Source organism: Thyridium curvatum, assembly GCF_004353045.1.
Source record: "Thyridium curvatum strain D216 chromosome Unknown NODE_65_length_251728_cov_83.732616, whole genome shotgun sequence".
NCBI lineage: Eukaryota > Fungi > Ascomycota > Sordariomycetes > Thyridiales > Thyridiaceae > Thyridium > Thyridium curvatum.
The window spans coordinates 229,374-247,780 of record NW_022156820.1 but is presented as its reverse complement, the minus strand read 5'-3'; the positions used below and the strand labels follow the sequence as shown (position 1 = coordinate 247,780).

At 38.8% G+C, this 18,407-nt stretch overlaps 4 protein-coding genes across 4 annotated transcripts; 2 read left to right on the top strand and 2 right to left on the bottom strand.

Moving 5' to 3' along the window:
• Window positions 1–8,476: 8,476 nt before the first annotated feature.
• On the bottom strand, window positions 8,477–10,800 carry E0L32_009231 (uncharacterized protein; the record flags this gene model as incomplete). The annotated part of the gene is made up of 10 exons (XM_031144173.1): window positions 8,477–8,612; window positions 8,670–8,742; window positions 8,807–9,232; window positions 9,299–9,373; window positions 9,691–9,824; window positions 9,880–9,937; window positions 9,980–10,023; window positions 10,083–10,422; window positions 10,519–10,637; window positions 10,694–10,800. 10 exons carry the CDS (start codon window positions 10,798–10,800, stop codon window positions 8,477–8,479), a joined length of 1,512 nt encoding a protein of 503 aa, XP_030991341.1.
• A 682-nt stretch (window positions 10,801–11,482) lies between these two features.
• E0L32_009230 (uncharacterized protein) lies at window positions 11,483–12,634 on the top strand (the record flags this gene model as incomplete). Its single annotated transcript, XM_031144172.1, has 1 exon — window positions 11,483–12,634. One exon carries the CDS (start codon window positions 11,483–11,485, stop codon window positions 12,632–12,634), a length of 1,152 nt encoding a protein of 383 aa, XP_030991340.1.
• Window positions 12,635–13,030: 396 nt separating this feature from the next.
• Window positions 13,031–15,089, bottom strand: E0L32_009229 (uncharacterized protein; the record flags this gene model as incomplete). The annotated part of the gene is made up of 8 exons (XM_031144171.1): window positions 13,031–13,199; window positions 13,270–13,540; window positions 13,615–13,764; window positions 13,833–13,944; window positions 14,002–14,128; window positions 14,198–14,516; window positions 14,586–14,878; window positions 14,947–15,089. 8 exons carry the CDS (start codon window positions 15,087–15,089, stop codon window positions 13,031–13,033), a joined length of 1,584 nt encoding a protein of 527 aa, XP_030991339.1.
• A 1,095-nt stretch (window positions 15,090–16,184) lies between these two features.
• Window positions 16,185–18,298, top strand: E0L32_009228 (uncharacterized protein; the record flags this gene model as incomplete). The annotated part of the gene is made up of 2 exons (XM_031144170.1): window positions 16,185–16,649; window positions 16,736–18,298. The coding sequence occupies 2 exons, from the start codon at window positions 16,185–16,187 to the stop codon at window positions 18,296–18,298; spliced, it is 2,028 nt and encodes a 675-aa protein (XP_030991338.1).
• Window positions 18,299–18,407: the final 109 nt, after the last annotated feature.

Below are 18,407 nucleotides of genomic sequence, written 5' to 3'. Positions count from 1 at the left end.
ATTAAGATTAATCTTTTAAAGTTACTAGACTTATCTTTTTTATATAAAGATAATATTATTACTATTTAGATTAACTTTCTCTCTATTAAATTTAATAAATTGATTATATATTAGTATTATCTTTAGCTTTACTTAGAAGTTAGTCTTCTTTAGCTTCTATTCTTCTTATATAGAGAAGTTTTTAATAGTAAAGCTAAAGATATTATCTATCTAAAGAATAGTAATACTAAAGATTTTTAGTTTATCTTAAGTAAATAATAGATATAGATTATATATTAAGTTTTATATTCTTAACTTTTCTTTATAATATAAGTAGTATATCTTATATTAATATAGATTAGATTTAATAAGTTTATATAATAGTTATATAATATAGAGGATTATTCTTATTAAATACTTTATCTCTATCTTCTTAAAGAGTTATATAAAGATCTCTTTATTAAGCTTATTATTAGTCTAGATATATATTTATATAATATCTTAAAGTCTATCTCTTATATTAAAGTCTTATATAAGAATTAGTCTTAATATAAGAAGAAGTCTTTAGCTTATCCTTTAAACTATAGAAGATTATATAAGAATTATCTTCTTCTCTTTATTATTATAATCTTATATAACTAATCTTAACTTCTTATATAACTTTATTAATTTACTCTTAACTTCTTATATAAGTCTTATCTTAAAGATTTAAAGATAGCTATATTTATTAGAATCTATTTATATAAATTTAAAGACTTATTATATAGTTAGTTTATTAATCTTTATTATATCTAATTCTTTAAAAAGCTCTTTAATAATTATAATCACTCCCTTTATATAAAGTTTAATAGCTAGTTCTCTATTATCTTTTTCCTTTTAGATAAGATATTATATAATAACTTTTTAAGATCTATTATATCTTTATAATTAGAAGTCAATCTATATAGAGATTTTCTCTTTATATTAGAGCTCTTTAGAGATTCTTTAGAATTATCTATACTTCTTTAATTAAGATTCTTATTATATAAGAGCTACTTTATTAGTTTTTTCTTTATTATTTATAGCTTATATAATCTTCTTCTTAAAATAAGGTTTAACTTATATTATATAAAACTTAACTAATTTATTAATAGTAATAACTATTATATTATATCCTTTAGTTATCTTAATCTTATATAGTTCTAACTAATCTCTCTTCTTTCTTTATATTAGAACTTTATTTCCTAGTAATAGATCTAGAACTTATATAATATTTAGTCTATTCTTAATATTAACTATTAAATTAATACTTTATTTTATATAGTATTTCTATAAAGTCTTAATAACTTTTTAGATTATAATTACTTATATAATAATATCTAGTAATAAAGATAAGTTACTATTAATTCTTAGATATATACTAAATACTAATAGAATTAGTATAAGTCTATTTAGACTAATAGTATTATTTAAAGCCTTAACTACTATTTATAGAATTATCTCTTTATCTATATAATAGTCTAACTTCTTAAAAAGAATATTAAAGATTTAATATAGAGGTCTATATAATCTCTTAATCTTACTAATTATTTAGTAGGCTTCTACTAATATCTCTTTATATATAATCTCTAAGATTCTAACTTAGCCTTTAAACTTATTAGATAAAAAGTTTATATTTAGATTATAGATAATATTATTAGATAGCTCTTAGTATATATAGATCTAGTATTTATAGAGTATATTCTATATATCTTATATAGATAATAACTTTAGAAAAGTTACTATCTAGAATAATATTACTATATTAATAATATATAGTATATACCTTCTATTAATATATATAATATTAATTATAATTTTATAGTTAAACTTATACTTATCCTTAATTAAAAATTTAAATTATCTTAAGACTAGATTATATAATTAATAATAATAATAAAACTTCTAGATTTTCTTTAGGGTCTTTATATATATATTATTATAATCTACTCTCTTAAGAAGAATATATAGATACTTTATATATAGATATCTAAATCTTTAATATAGCTATTATAGCTATACTTCTATAAAATATAATCTAACTTCTATATAGCTAATATTAAAGAATAGATATCCCTATTTCTAGATAACTAATATTATCTTTCTATCTTATTATATAATAGTATTATTAATATTATTAAAATATATCTTTAATCTATTAATATTATATAGACTAAGAAGAAATAAAGTTAGTATATTAAGAATATAGTAGATAATTTAGCTAATAGGATTTTAAATCTCTATTATATCTATAGTATATAAGAGGATATCTTCTTTAAATTTAATTTAGATGCTTCTAGATATCTAATCTATCTTTATATCTAGATACTTTTATATATATACTATAGCCTATATCTTCTCTATTATTAAAACTTATATAGCTTTTATATTCTATAACTCTTTTTAGTATTACTATATATAGAGATTATCTAAAATAAATTAATCTATCTTTATAGTTTATATAATAATATAGATATCTTCCTCTATTATATAATAGAACTAAGCTATATCTATTAGAAACTATATTACTTCTTAGACTTTATCTAGATTAAGATCTTTCTTTATATTATTATTATCTTTCTTATATATAACTATACTTAGGTTATAGCCTTTATACTTCTATAGAAAGACTTTATAATCTTATTATATATAGTTATATTTCTTTATATTATCTATATTAAGATATTATATCTTAATTTTATCTTACTCTATATAATTATAATTTATTAACTAATATTCTTTCTTCTTATAGATAAAGTACTTCTTATTAAGATATAATCTCTTTATATAATATAATAGTCCCTATAATAATTATTATTAATAGATTTTAGCTAGAGGATATAGCTTTCTCTAGTTTATATAGTTATATCTTTAATTAATAAAGTTAATATTATATAGACTGATAATTAAATACTATACTAATATATTTCTATCTATTATAACTTAAAGTAATATATATAGATTTATAAAGAGAGCTTTATATATTAGCTTCTATTAAAGTAATACTATTTCTAGTTCTAGAACTCCTCTATAGGCTCTTACTATAGGTATATAAAGGGCTATCTCTTCTTAGTAGTCTTTTTCTAAAGCTTATTATATAAGTTAGAGCTTATTTAGTAATATCTTTAAGACTTCTAATAGTAATTTATTAAGATTCTTATACTTTACTTATATAAAGATAAGTATAGTCTAGTTAGTTTAATAATTATTATAGCTAATAATTAAATTAAAATAGCTATCTATAATTTAGTAGATATTATATTAATATCTCTCTAGATTAATATAATTAAGATAGAATTCTTCTATATAGTTAGTAAGAATATCTAGAAATACTATATAGTATTACTTTTTAGTAATTTCTAGTCACTTATAAAATCTAATAAAGTATTATATCTTATTATAGAGGATATTATATAGTCTCTTAGTATAGTTTTATATAGACTTTTATTCTTTCTAGAAGGCTATAATTTTATCTCTCTTAATAGATCTATTCTAGATTTTATATATTAATAGGAGGTTATATATAATTTCTTAGCTAGAGAAAACTAACTATTTATATTCTTCTATATAATAAGTCTATAGAAAGATCTCTACTAGTTATATATATCTTCTATCTAATAGAAGGGCTTATATAATAGCTAGGATTCTTATTAATAATAGTTTTAATATCTCTTATATAAAAGTATAAGATTATTATATAGAATATAGGATAGATCTATAGATATCTAAAGGGCTTATTATATAGTCTTTAATATCTAGACTTCTAGTATTTTATTAAGTGTCTATATAATCTCTTAAGTTCTTAATCTCTACTATTCTCTTTAGTCTTTCTTCTATTTATATCTTAAGATCTTACTAAAGAGATAGGTTGTATGTCTCTCTAATTATTTATCTATTTATTTTATTTTCTTTTAGTATATCTATTAAATATAAGCTAAGTTATACTATCAATATAATATAGTTAAAAGAGATATAATAAATATAATACCTATATTCTAGAGATACTATAATAATATCTAATAATAAGGATATAATTATTATTATAGATTAATTAAGTATAGTCCTCTAACTATAAAGATTCTTAAGTCTAATAGCTATTATCTTTAATATAGATTTAAGATCTAAAATTAGTTCTAGACTTTTAGACCTCTTAACTATAGTTTAACCTATAGCTAGCTAATAAGTCAACTTATCTAGATATCTATATATATAAGTTTATAAGCCTAGATATATAAGCTATTCTTAGAGAATGTTATATCTACTTAATAATAGTTATAATTAAATTATTATAATAACCAGTCTCTTAATAATAAGTAATCTATTCTATAAGCTCTAATATAATAATAATATACTTTAAGGCTACTACTAAGAGATTGTCTTAAATATATATAAAATAATCTATTCTTCTGCTCTCTTAAGTCTATCTCTTATACTTATCTATATTAAGACTCTTAAGTATATTCTCTATTAAATAATCTAATATATATATCTATATCTATATATACTTATATAATATTAATATATATATCTAAAGCTATTAAAGAGATACTATTCTTTCTTATTTCTATAATATCTAATAAGAAGAATAGATAACTCTTTAATAAAGTTAAGAAGTTTATCTTCTTTAAGTTTAATCTAAGTAAATTATATAAGACTATTAAGATAATTAATTATATTAATAACTATAGTCTTTTAGGGTTTAAATATAGCTTATTAAAGACTATTAATATTATAAAGCTACTTAAGAATATAATTATTCTTATAGATATAGAACTTAATAATCTAAATCTTAACTAACTCTTTAATATTAAGAAATACTACCTATAACTAGAATATTTAAAGAAGATAGTTAAATATCTTTAAGGAAGAAAGAAGGAATAGAACTAATATTATATTATATATATATATAGTTTTATTATATTAATAGTTATCTTAATAAGATTGTAAATTAAATAGAGTTAATAAAAGCTACTTAAATAACTTATATATAAGATCTTAATTAATTAATTAATCTAATACTATAGATTTATATTATAGTTATAAACTCTTTAAGAGGGCTCTAATTATTTATATTAAAGATATAAGTATTTAGTTAATTATACTCTTTTTATAATTATCTTAAATATCTATTTTATATTAAGAATAATATCTTATATTTAAATATATAATAGATCTACTTAAAGATATTCTCTATCTATTCTTAAAATATATTATTATATAATAAGATAATAATATTATTATTATAATTTATCTAAGATATTTCTAAGATAAATTATATAAAGTATATTATTAGATCTATCTATTTTATTTATTTTTAATATACCTATTAGATATAAGCTAAGTTATACTATTAATACTATATAGTTAAAAGAGATATAATAAATATAATACCTATATTCTAGAGACACTATAATAATATCTAATAATAAGAATATAATTATTATTATAGATTGATTAAGTATAGTCCTCTAACTATAAAGGCCCTTAAGTCTAATAGCTACTAACTATCTCTAATATAGGTCTAAGGCCTAGAATTAGTCCTAGACTTTTAAACCTCTTAACTATAGTTAATACCTAGAATTAGTCCTAGACTTTTTAACCTCTTAACTATAATTCAGCCTGTAGCTAGCTGATAAGTCAACTTATCTAGATATCTATATATATAAGTTTATAAGTCTAGATATATAAGCTATTTAATAATAGATATAACTAAATTATTATAATAAATAATTCTTTAGTAATAAGTAATCTATCCTATAAGCCTTAATATAATAATAATATACTTTAAGGCTACTACTAAGAGGCTATCTTAAATATATATAAAATAGTCTATTCTCCTACTATTCTCTTAAGTCTGTCTCTTATACTTATCTATACTAAGAATCTTAAGTATATTCTCTATTAAATAATCTCATCTATATATATACATACTTATATAATATTAATATATATATCTAAGGCTACTAAAGAGATACTATCCTTTCTTATTCCTATAGTATCTAATAAGAAGAATAGGCAACTCTTTAGTAAAGTCAAGAAATTCACCTTCTCTAAGCTCTGTCTAAGCAGGCTTTATGATATTGCTAATGAAATCAACACCGGTAACATCTATAGCCTTCTGGTCTTTAGGTACAAGCTCCTACAGACTGTTGATATAGCAGAGCTGCTTAAAAGCCTACAGGTCCTTAAGAATAAGACACTATATTATTAGATATTACTTTATTAGATTTTATATAAGAACTAGATTGATATCTTAGAATTCTAGATTAATAGATCTTTATTAAAGTTCTATTAAGATATTTATCTTTATACTTATTTCTTTATATATCTTCTTATTATTATTTAAGATATCTTTTAGTGTTTCTTTATATATAGTCTTAGAAGGTTTTAAGATTAAAGAATTATCTTAGCTTCTAGATATTAGGTTCTTAGATAAGAATACTATATTTTCTTAATTATATAGTAATATATAATTATATTCTAAATTTATTTAACTTCTTTAGATAAATAATAAATTTATAGTATAATCTTTTAATTCTCTTATATAATATCTAAACCAGTCTTCTAGATATTAATTCTATAGAAATTATAGGATAAAATATAGAATATAGCTTTAAAGTCTTATATATTAGTCCTATCTCTTTATTACTAGCTAATCTACTATTAAAAGAGTAATTAAATACCTCTTAATAATTAATTAGTATTAGTTTAGTTATATTTAATAGATATATATATATCTAGATATTATTAGACTAATTATTATAATCTTATTCTTATTATTATTCTCTCTATCTCTATAGTATATAACTCCCTCTATTTAAGATCGTCCCCTAGTACTAGCACTAGAGGCCTTTAGCCTCAGACTATTAATAATCTATACTATATACAGCCAGTCACTATATAATTGCTTAGTAGCTATATATTACCTACTCTAATCTATAATAGATAATAGCTAGAGTGTAATCATACCTAGTACTAGAGTTCTAATAATTATAGATTAATTAAGTATAGTCCTCTAATTATAAAGGCTCTTAAGTCTAATAGCTATCTTTAATATAGGTCTAAGATTTAGAATTAGTTCTAGACTTTTAGACCTCTTAATTATAGTTAATATTTAAAATTAGTTCTAGACTTTTTAATCTCTTAACTATAATTTAGCTAGACTTCTATAACTAGCTAATAAGTTAACTTATCTAGATATTTATATATATAAGTTTATAAGTCTAGATATATAAGTTATTTAATAATAGATATAACTAAATTATTATAATAAATAATCTTTTAATAATAAGTAATCTACTCTATAAGCTTTAATATAATAATATACTTTAAGATTATTATTAAGAGATTATCTTAAATATATATAAAATAATCTATTCTTTTATTCTCTTAAATCTATCTTTTATACTTATCTATATTAAGACTCTTAAGTATATTCTCTATTAAATAATCTAATATAATATTAATATATATATTTAAGACTATTAAAGAGATATTATTCTTTCTTATTTCTATAATATTTAATAAGAAGAATAAATAACTCTTTAATAAAATTAAAAAGTTTATCTTCTTTAAGTCTAATCTAAGTAAACTATATAAGACTATTAAGATAATTAATTATATTAATAATTATAGTCTTTTAGAATTTAGATATAACTTATTAAAGACTATTAATATTATAAAGCTATTTAAAAGTATAACTATTCTTATAGATATAAAATCTAATAATCTAAATCTTAATTAACTCTTTAATATTAAGAAATACTAACTATAGTTAGAATATCTAAGAAAGATAGTTAAGTATCTTTAAAGAAGAAAGAAGGAATAGAACTAGTATTATATTATATATATATATAGTTTTACTATATTAATAGTTATTCTAGTAAGATTATAAATTAAATAGAGTTAATAAAAGCTACTTAAATAACTTATATATAAGGTTCTAATTAATTAATTAATCTAATATTATAGATTTATACTATAGTTATAAATCCTCTAAGAGAGATTATATTATATATATATATAGTTTTACTATATTAATAGTTATTTTAATAAGGTTATAAATTAAATAGAGTTAATAGAAGCTACTTAAGTAACTTATATATAAGATTCTAATTAATTAATTAATCTAATATTATAGAATTATATTATAATTATAAGCCCTTTAAAAGGGTAAATAACTTATATATAAGATTCTAATTAATTAATTAATTTAATACTATAGTTTTATATTATTATTATAAACTTTTTAAAAGGGTATATTAATAGTATAACTTAGCTTACATCTAATAAATAGACTAACAATTAATAAAATAGATAGATAGATAGAATTTAGTTAAAAATATTTTATAGTTTGTTTTAAGATAGGTAGAAGATCTATTATATATTAAAAACTGTTAAGATACTTATTTCTCTACAGTCCACAGAGTTGGTCTCTAAAATAAAAACCAATTTCTATATGAGAAGCTAGACCTAACACCTATAGAGTTGGTGCAGGAATAGCAGTTCCGCTAGTTATGGTAGTCACTGGTCCACTGATGCCAATACAGCAGTACGAGTGCAACCACAGCCCTGAGCAATCACTTTTGGCGCCTGGATTCCATGAAAGAAATGTACTGTAGCCAAATCAGTCAGTTCAACGCGCTTCGTGTACTACAGTAGGCAAAACGTACCCGAGGTCAATATTAGCGTCATGAACGATCTGCCAACACCCGTCGCCTTCTTCTACATAGTAGAACCGCATACCTATGGGTTGTACACATTAGCTATGTAATTAATTTCTCAAGAAGAAGCCGGGCCGTAGACTTACAGCCCTGGACCATCCCTGCCTGTGTTGGAGCAGGCGTGGATACGGCGACTCTTGTTGTCGTCGAACTGCTCGTTGTCCTGGTGCTGCTGGTACTAGATGTTGCGGTACCAGTCGCCGTCGAGGAGAACAAGTCTGTCGTGGTAGCCCCGTCACTGCTGCCGACACAGACGTACGTGTTAGGTGCCACTTGGCAATCGGTCGAGTTGTGGGCGTTCAACTGCGGGTTCCACTTGATGAAGCTGGCCAGCGGGATATTTTTGTAGTCGGTGATAGACTGACATGTGTCATCTACCCCAACGAACCAGGTATCTGCGCAGCCCTTGGGCAGAGAAGTGGACGATGCAGCCGTGGTGGTGGCGGAGAAGGGCGCCGTGCGGGTGGAGGGCGTACCATCGATGGCCACGCAGTAGTAGAGGCCCATCTCGACTAGCGAGTAGGGGTAGTCAGCCCAAGGCTTGTTCCAAAACGATCTGATGGTCCCTGAGTACTTACGCCCTCCGCAGTCGGACCCGACGCTGGGATTCCATTTCATGAAGTCGGACGCCTGGAACGAGCCGAACTGTAGTGCTATCCGGTCACACGTGTCTCCTACCGTTGTGTTGTACCAAGACTTGCACGAACCCGACGAGCCCACGGCAACTGGGGTTGGCCTCACAGTGACCGTCGGCATTGGCCGAGACGACCCAAAGCTAGCTACGCAGTAATAGTACCCGACCCAGAGCCCGTTGCATTGGCTGTTCAGCGCGGGATTCCACTGAAAGAACTGGTCTTTGGTGATGTAGGTCATCTGGCGGAGCACCGTGTTACAAGTGTCGTCCTGCGGTTTGGGTTGGCAGGCGGGGGTCAGCAGGTGGTTGAGATCCTGCGGATGGTCTGCTACTTACGGCTTGGGCGAGATAGTACGACTGGCAGCCGCTCGGCATGCCCGCCTGTGTTGGCGATGGCGTGAAGGCAAAGTCCACGGAGGTAGTTGTCGGCGGCGTATAAGAGGTCGGATTCGGGATGGTCGCATTTGTCGCTGATGTTGACCAGGTCAGAGTGACTGAGGTCTGGAGTTGAATCCCAACACACACCCACCAGCCGACGTCTGCGAGGCTCCGGTGAGTGTCTGGAACTGTTGCAGAAGGGGAGCTGGAGAAGATCAAGACATGGCGAATGGCTTTTCCCACTTACAAAGACCCGAGCAATCTGACCCAAGTGTCGGGTTCCACTGTTGCCTGGAGCATGATTCATTCAGCATTGCCAGGATATCAAAGTGACCGACAGAGCTACTCACAAGTCATCCAAGGTGATGTCACCGCCATTTCTATTCACGATACTCTGACATGTATCACCGGAATTGACCAAGTGCCACGAACGGCAGTAGCTGGGCTGTCCCCCTTTGGTCCGGGTAGGCGGCCAAGCTATCCCGACAGTCGGGGTCGTCAGGTTGTAGCTTGTGATGGGGAAACGCGTTGAGTATGTAGCGTTCTGCGTGGTGGTGCTACTTGTCGTCGGGTGGCTGCTACGGCTGGAAGACGTAGATGTGCGAGAGGTACTAGATGTGCTGCTAGACTTGGAACAGTCTGCTTTTTTACTACCAACGCCGACGCAGTAGGCCTCGCCCAGCCAGAAGTCTGTGACAGTCATTGATTAATTCCGTTCCAGACTCGTTCTTATGGCCTAGGCCCAGCTAGAATGAGCCACCCGTTGACGGTCCATGACGGGCTTACTTGTCAGACAGTCAGACGAGACAGATGGGTTCCATTGCAGAAACTGCTTCGAAGTGATGCCAAACTTCTGCTCGACGCTGTAACATGTGTCCCCAGAAACGATGGTGTGCCAGAGGTTGCTATACGTCGATTAGCCATGAAGCCCAAGATGCAGATGTTGCCAGACTGCACATACCAATTCGAGACCGTGTCAGGAAACGTGGGCGCTTTCGGGCACGCGTCTTGAGCATGAACTGCTCGTAAAAACGCAGTGATCAGCAGGAGGATCTTGAAAGAAAACATAATGCCTCTCGTATGTCACCACAAGGTAGATCTCTACGCAACTAATTCTCGTCGTCAACTTCGGTGGGAGAAGAATTGCAGGGCCTTGAGAGGACGATTTCAACAGATGTGAAAGGAGACCCGCGGCCCCTGCCGAGCTCCCCTTCTTTCTCCGATTTCTTAATACATCATGCGTTGCATTGAGGGATTGGGCTGTACAGGCTGCTGGATGGTGTAGAGCATATGATGCGGAGCCATCTCAATCCCGTGCTTACATGCATCTACCTGAAGGGGTATTGACACCCCCAAATTCTGTGCGACGTGAGGTCGAATGTACTGGTACCTCGACAGCCAGGGTCATACGGATGAAGACGGATGCTGTGCCGTAGGCCACACATCGTCTCCTTGTCGGCAGCGGCGTGCTGGGTTGCACTCGGCCGTCTACGCGACGTTCGATATTGCATCGTGTGATGACATTCATTAGAAGTAAGATTAAGAACGGGATGCGCGGCAGGATTATGTGTGGACTGTTGTCGCGCGAGCCTTGCTCCTATGCTCTGGCATCTCCGAGGTCTGCTTGCTGCGTGAAGAGCTCCGTGCCTTGTCCCAGCATTGGTTTCACCTTGAGCATCACTGCACCCGCTTGCGACACCTCTATTCAGGCCTCCTGTCGAGCACCACTTTTCTCACAATGCCTACTATCATGTTGGCGCCAGCTGCTCTCGGCCTAAGCTTCACGGTGGCCGGCGCACTGGCCGGTCATCCTCTATTCGAATCCAAGATTGGCTTCATGAGCTCGTCCGTCGGTCCTGCGTCCGCTCTCCATGCTTCTTCTACAGAGAACACGACTGACTGGGACCCCTTTGCACGCCCCCATGGTGACCAGGACAAGCGATGGGTGACGGTTGATGCAAGCAGCGGGCTTGGGGTTCACGGCATCGCTCTTTGGCCGGACAAAACGATCAAGTATTGTTACAAAGATGTCACGTCCAAGGGAAAGCTCTATGACCTCGTCATTGAGGGCATGAAGCTGTGGTACACGGCCGGGCTGGACGAGTCCTTCAAGATGGTCGAAGTCAGCGACAGCGAATGCCATAACAACCGATACAATGTCCTCCTTATCGACTATGACCCGCCCCGGTCCGCCGGTGGCAAGTCAACTCTCAGCACGACTACTGCAAAGCCTAACATTGCACCATCCAGCATGACTCTCTCGGACGATGCAACTGTCGGCATGCTAGACGTGACAGCGAACGTCGCGCACGAGATCGGCCATGCCTGGGGGCTTTATCACGAGCACCAAAACCCCTACTTCTGGGCCTCGAACTACGGCGGCAAGCCTGGTACCACCTTCAGCTCCATCAACTGGGTGTGCAATAACCTTGCCGACTATGAAGAGGCGCTGACCAAGATCGACAAGAAGATCGCCGAGGATCCGAGTGGTCTGGGCGAGATCACTTACGGGCCACAGAAGGAGAGCATGTGTACCAGTCGCAATATCGCTCGCACATGGGGCTTTAGCGCCGCAGAGTATCTCCCACTAGGTGACCAAGACAGCTACAAGCCCGGCACCGAGGACACAGAGGATGTGGACTGGGAGAGTATCATGCTGTACCCTACTGGCGCCGGCGGCAAGACCGACAGCAGTGGCAATCGTGCGCGAGTGCTTTTCAAGACCAACGGCGACCCTATCCTGCCCAACTTGCGACCGAGCGTGCGAGATGTCGCGGGACTGACCACTCTGTACGGGACGAGCGACTATACCGAGACCTTACTTCAGGACCCTAGAGAACCCCGACAAGGCCGTTTCGCAAGTGTGCGCAACGATGACACCGGTGTCTCTTGCAATCGATAGATAGTGTACAGTCTGATTTATACTACGGGTCTTGCTGGCAGTGTGTATCAAGGTCTTTCAGAGAGAGATATGCTCGTTGAATGTGCCCCTGGTTCCTTCGACAGTAATAACAAAACACGCAGGTGTGAATCCCTCCTGTTCTCGATCTTTGGCACCCTGAGCGCGTGCTATTATTAAGAAGCCCCGATGGCGTCCAAGGCATTCCAAACCATACTGTAAGTGACTTGCGCCGTGGACTGAGATATTATTGTCTCGCAAAATGATGAAGTATTAGAGAACGTGAACCTGACTCTCGGCACGGAGTTTATCCTGCAGTTGGCTGAATACTATTGTATGTTTTCAGACTATACCAACAGAGAATAGTTAAGATGAACTGAAACAGTGACTTCCACCCCCTCACAACTCATTTGTGCTAGTAGTATTACAAGACGGGCAGTCGGAGCCACCGAAGCAGTTCGATCTGGCGGGCGGATCAGGGAGTTCTGGTCTCCTGGGGCGGCCTAGGCTTTTCCCCAGGGCGTTGATCAAGGTGCCGTCATCCAGATCGATGGCCCAGATCATGGTTCTACAGTGTGTCAGCGGACGGGTCCGAAAACACCACGGTTCCGGTAGGCGGTAAAGGAACGTAAACTCACCCTCCAAGACACCTCGAGTTGGCAAAGTCGACCTTGGTTTTCAGAGTGTCGGCATTGTCATATGACACCCATTGATTCGAGTCCCAAGTTGCTATCATCACTGCCGCTACTGTGTCTTTTGTCGTCGTGACGGTTTTGGTCTTGATGATCTTGTTGATCTCGGCGGCAGAAAGCACACCGGGGGTGCCGGTACACTCACCGGCGTTCGCACCAGTGCCTTTCACGAAAGGACATCCAGCAGACAGGCAGGATGGGTCAGCCATCGTGAAGCCTGTGTTATGTTAGTAGTCGACAGTGGTGTTCAGAGAGACATGGTCCCCGCCGCGACTATAGGAGACAACTCACTGCGGCCATAGAAGCCGAGACCCAGGTTTACCCGCCCGGGGTTGATGCTATTTCGCCAGAGCAGTTCGAGACCCGAGTTGATCTCGGTTAGGTTGGTGTGGGCGTATGCGAAAGAACCAATGGACTTCACTGTGCTGTCCCAAACGCCATCTATGACGGTTTGTCAGTTCCGCCGAGAAGGGCCAGGGATGTCTCCAGTACACCGGGAGGCAACTGACGAATATCATATGTCATGATGTTGAACCAGTCCACATATGGCTCCATTTCGACAATATCAAATCTTTGGAGGTACCAGTACGACGCCGGCTGTTCCACGTGGCCAAAGCAACGCTTAGCTTGAGTTTATTACGTCCGTGAATAGCGCCTTCTTCTCTGTAGTATGCTTACTAGGGTGATAGAAAGGCCCATGGGAACCCCCATCTGGTTGAGACGACTGCGGATGTTTCTCAGAAACGAAACGTAGTTGCTGAAGTCGGCCTTGACCCCGCCGCGATCATCAGCTACCGGATACTCCCTGGTTGATCGGGCGGGAACACGTCAGTCACCCCAGGGCACGGTGCTACGAATATCTGAGAGCCCTCACCAGTCAATATCCACTCCGTCGAAGCCGTTAGAGCTCAAGAACGTTGCGAGGGACTCAAGAAACTCGTCCTGGGCAGACTGAGAACCAGCCAGGTGGGAAAAGACGTCGCGAGTCGGGCCTGGATCATTCATGGCCCATCCGCCGACGGCGAGCCACACTTTCAGACTGGGATCGCGCTGCTTAAGGGCCGATACACGCTTGTAGAGCTTCCCTGTGTTACTGTCCATGGGGGCCAGCCGATACGTGGCCGGGTCAATGAGAGAGAAGGCAAAGTTAATGTGTGTGTAGTAGCCCAAGGGAACGTCCTCGGGGGCCATGGCTACGCCTTGTCAGTGCCAGCGTCCTCGACCCCCGCTTGCTCTCAGAGTCTCTGCCTGAACGCACTTACTTCCGCAGGGCCGCTGCCAGTTCCAACCCTCGTAATACCCGATAGTGCGGCCGTTGGAGCTGCCGGCACTCGCGCTACAGGAAGGCGAGGTGACGGTCGAACCGCCACAGAAATCCGCCGTGGTGCCGCAGAACCCAAACTTGCTGCAGCATACCTTGAGCGGGCATGCTGAAGCGTTGGACCACTGCATTCCCCATCCGGGATCGCACTCGCTCTTGTAGCCACAGGTCGAGGTGCAACCCTTGCCACAGAAGTCGGGCCCCAGGCCGCATACTCCCTTCCCGGAGGAGTCCCTTCGCGCATCCTGTCAGTCATTCCCATCGTATCGGCAAAGAGTCTCCAAACCCGAATGGCGACTTACAGCGGTCCACAACAGCCTATCTTGCAACCCTTTGTCGCAGAGCACGTGTAATCGTCCTGTGCAGACGCTGGAGCAGTCGCAAGAAAGGCGAACAAGGCCGTTATAGCAACATGCCAAGACAAGATTGGTGCAATTGAGGCCATCGCGATACTGGACTCAGTTACTAACAGTCGTTTTTTTGGCTCGGGGAGGAATACACAACTATATGGTACAGAAGGAGAAGTTCCTCTTGAGGACACTCAGGGGGCAGATGGAGGCCGACAAGCCAAGGAATCAAAGCAGGAAGTACCTCTGGCCTTAGTACCAGATGGTTGAAGACAGCAACGGCACCGGCAACAATGCGAGCAATCAGGAGATAGCGAGGTCTGCATCATGTCTCGACAAGCTGCCGTAACCGTAGTATCATACTGACCTCCATTGCCGGACACATCACTCTGCCAGCCCCCAATCTCTAATCTCATTATAGGGTCAGGCAAATTGCACCGAGACCAGTAGCCGCATATACGCGTGCTATGTGCGACCTGACGCATCCCTCCTGCATGCCCGAGTGCGTCCCATCGACCATCACCAGGTCAGGGACGACAATAACACGCAGTGGTAATCCATCGGGAGTCATTTGATGACCCCCTGACTGCCAGCATGGACATGTGGCCAATGACCTGTCGTGGTTGTAAGTCGGTAGCCCGCGTGTGGGAATGATAAGCTTTCGTGGCGCCGAAATCTCACCCCGTGTGTGCATCTCGCAGAAGCGTATCCACAACCACCGGCACCGTACCGGTACAAGGCCCGGAACCGCAGCGTGGAAGAGGCGCGAACTGCATCCGGCCTTCGGAGATTGACCGTCCATTCGACAACAATTATTGACTGTTTGTGGTCGTGATTGGCTTCGGGCCAGAGGGAGACGAGATGAGGGAGGCATGACCCTCGGTCGAGTAAACGAGCTACGGATGGGATCATCGTGGCACACGGCACTGTGAATCACTTGGACTGGAGTGTCTGGTGGGTTCTTGCATCTCTCTTCCCCTGCAGCAAACATGGCATGAGGCATCCAGATTCTGTATGTGGCATCAGAGATTCTTCTCATCGGCACTTTCGGAACCGTGAAGACGGGATAGTCCTGCGTCGCCCTTCTTCACCCGCTGTCGCGCCTCCCACCCTCGCCTCCGTAGAAGTTGGTTTCGTCTTGTCTCTCGCACCATCATTGCTGACAAGAAAATCCAGCGCAAATCGCACGAGCCATGGCTCCTCCACTATCTCTTTGGATGTTGTTAATCGTTCTGGGGCAATGCTGTGCTCTTATGATACCCCGCCATCGGGGCACCAGAGGCCTCGTTAATGCTCAAGGTCTCGTAGACGTCCTCAATGACACAGTGTCGGAACCTCTCATCCTGAAGAGGGATGGAAACCCAGCGGACTTCAGCTGGATCAAGCGGTGGGCCGCCGTTGGCGATAGCTTCAGCGCCGGCATCGGTTCAGGCACGCCGCTCGGGAGCAGGTTCCACAACACGGCCGATTGGGACTGCTCCCGGTACGACCGCGCGTACGGCATGGTGCTGAACCGAGCCTTCGGCAAGAGTGTCGAGGACTTCCAATTTGTCGCCTGCTCCGGTGATCGCACGGGAGACATATATACCCAGGTGCAGAAGATGCAAGGGAACCTGGACCTCGTCATTATGACGGCTGGGGGCAACGATTTGTGTCTGGTAAGTTGATGCCGCAAGTATGTGGCAAGGGGAGAAGGACAGCAAGAAAAGGACCAATGCTGACAGTGAGACACACCGGTATGCAGGCAGATATGATCAAGAACTGCGTCCTGGCAAAAGCTAGCGAGGAAGAGTGCGAGGCCGTCATAACCATTGCCCAGCACAATATAGACACCATCCTCAAGGACAACATCAAGCAGGTCCTGCAGGCGCTCAACGACAAGATGAACGATAAGTCCATCGTAGTGTTCAACGGCTACGCCCAGTTCTTCAACACGGACAGGGACGACGACTGCGTGGGCCAGGACTGGACCCTGATCCCACTGCTGGGCGAGGCGCTCAAGCTCAAGCTGGAGCGCCGCAAGAAGTTCAACGACCTCGTGGTGCAGATCAACGCGGCCATCAAGGGCGTGGTCAAGGACATCGCCTCTACCTCGGGTATCAAGTACACCATTGGTTTCTCCAACTGGGACCCGTGGGTATACATGGGAGTTTCGGGCCAGTTCTGCGATCCAAAGTCCAGCGGCGAGTACCCGGACAAGAATCAGCCCGACTTGCAGTTCTTCAAGCCCAATACCGTCGTGCTCCCGGACACGGAGCTCAAGCGCAAGAGGGACGCGGCGGACAACAGCAGCGATGTCGGCGACGATGACCGAGAAGGCGTGACGATAGCACTCGCCACACGGCCCCGTGTCACCTGGGAGAGCATCTACGAGAGCAGCCTGGTGAAGTCGCGCAACCCCCGCGCCGTGGCGCTCAAGAAGCTCAACCCCCGCGCCCCGAGCCCGCCCAACTGCCCCGGCGACAGCAGCACGATCAGCGTACCCATCCCCGACAGCGTGGGCAAGAACTTCCACCCCAACGAGATGGGCCACGTCACCATCGCCTCGTTCGCCGCCGCCGAGCTCATGGACCTGCGCGCCAAGGTGCTCGGCGTGTCGGCGCCTGACTGCATCAAGGCCGACAAGTTCACGTGCTGGCAGGCGGCTGGCCGGCGGGCCTACGCGTCGGTCGACCGCATGAACGAGAACTTCAAGAAATTCTGCGAGAAGGACATGCAGCTCGTGCTGCGCGGCGGGGTGGGCTGGATCGGCTCGACAACGTACCACCAGGGCACGCCGGACGAGCACGTCTTCGCGGCGCAGCTGACCGACGTGGACGCGACGTCGACCGCCGGGCAGGACAAGATCCGGGCCGAGTGCCGCGAGTCGCTGGACCGCATCATCAACGGCTGCGACGGCAACGACCCGGGCAACCCGATGGACTGGAAGTTCGGCGGGCAGTGGGTGCGCGGCGGCAACACGTGGGAGGTGACGGCCATGGCGGACAAGCGGCCCTGGCCGCCGGTCCAGAAGCCCGACGGCAAATGCAACGGCTGGTACCACGGCGTGTGGAGTAGCTATGAGATCTACGGCAAGGGCTTCAGCACCTACGACTACGGCCAGCAGACGCTGCTGCCCAACATCAACCACTGCGCAGGCGAGTCGAGCCTCTGGAAGTTTGACTACCTGGACCCGCCCTCCGAGGAGGGATACGAGTGGAAGGCGACGTTTGATGATCTCATCTGGGTCAGGGCGAGATGCTTTAGCAACAACAAGGTAGTGAAGGCTGCGGGAGGGTGGACGAACGGTTGCGGCGGGAATGACTGAGCGTGCCGTTGTCGGTGAAACACTTTGATCTACGGGAGATGCTCGTTTGTCCGTGGTGTTTGTCTCCGTTCTCCTGCTGCTATTCTATCGAGGACTTGTAATGTATTGT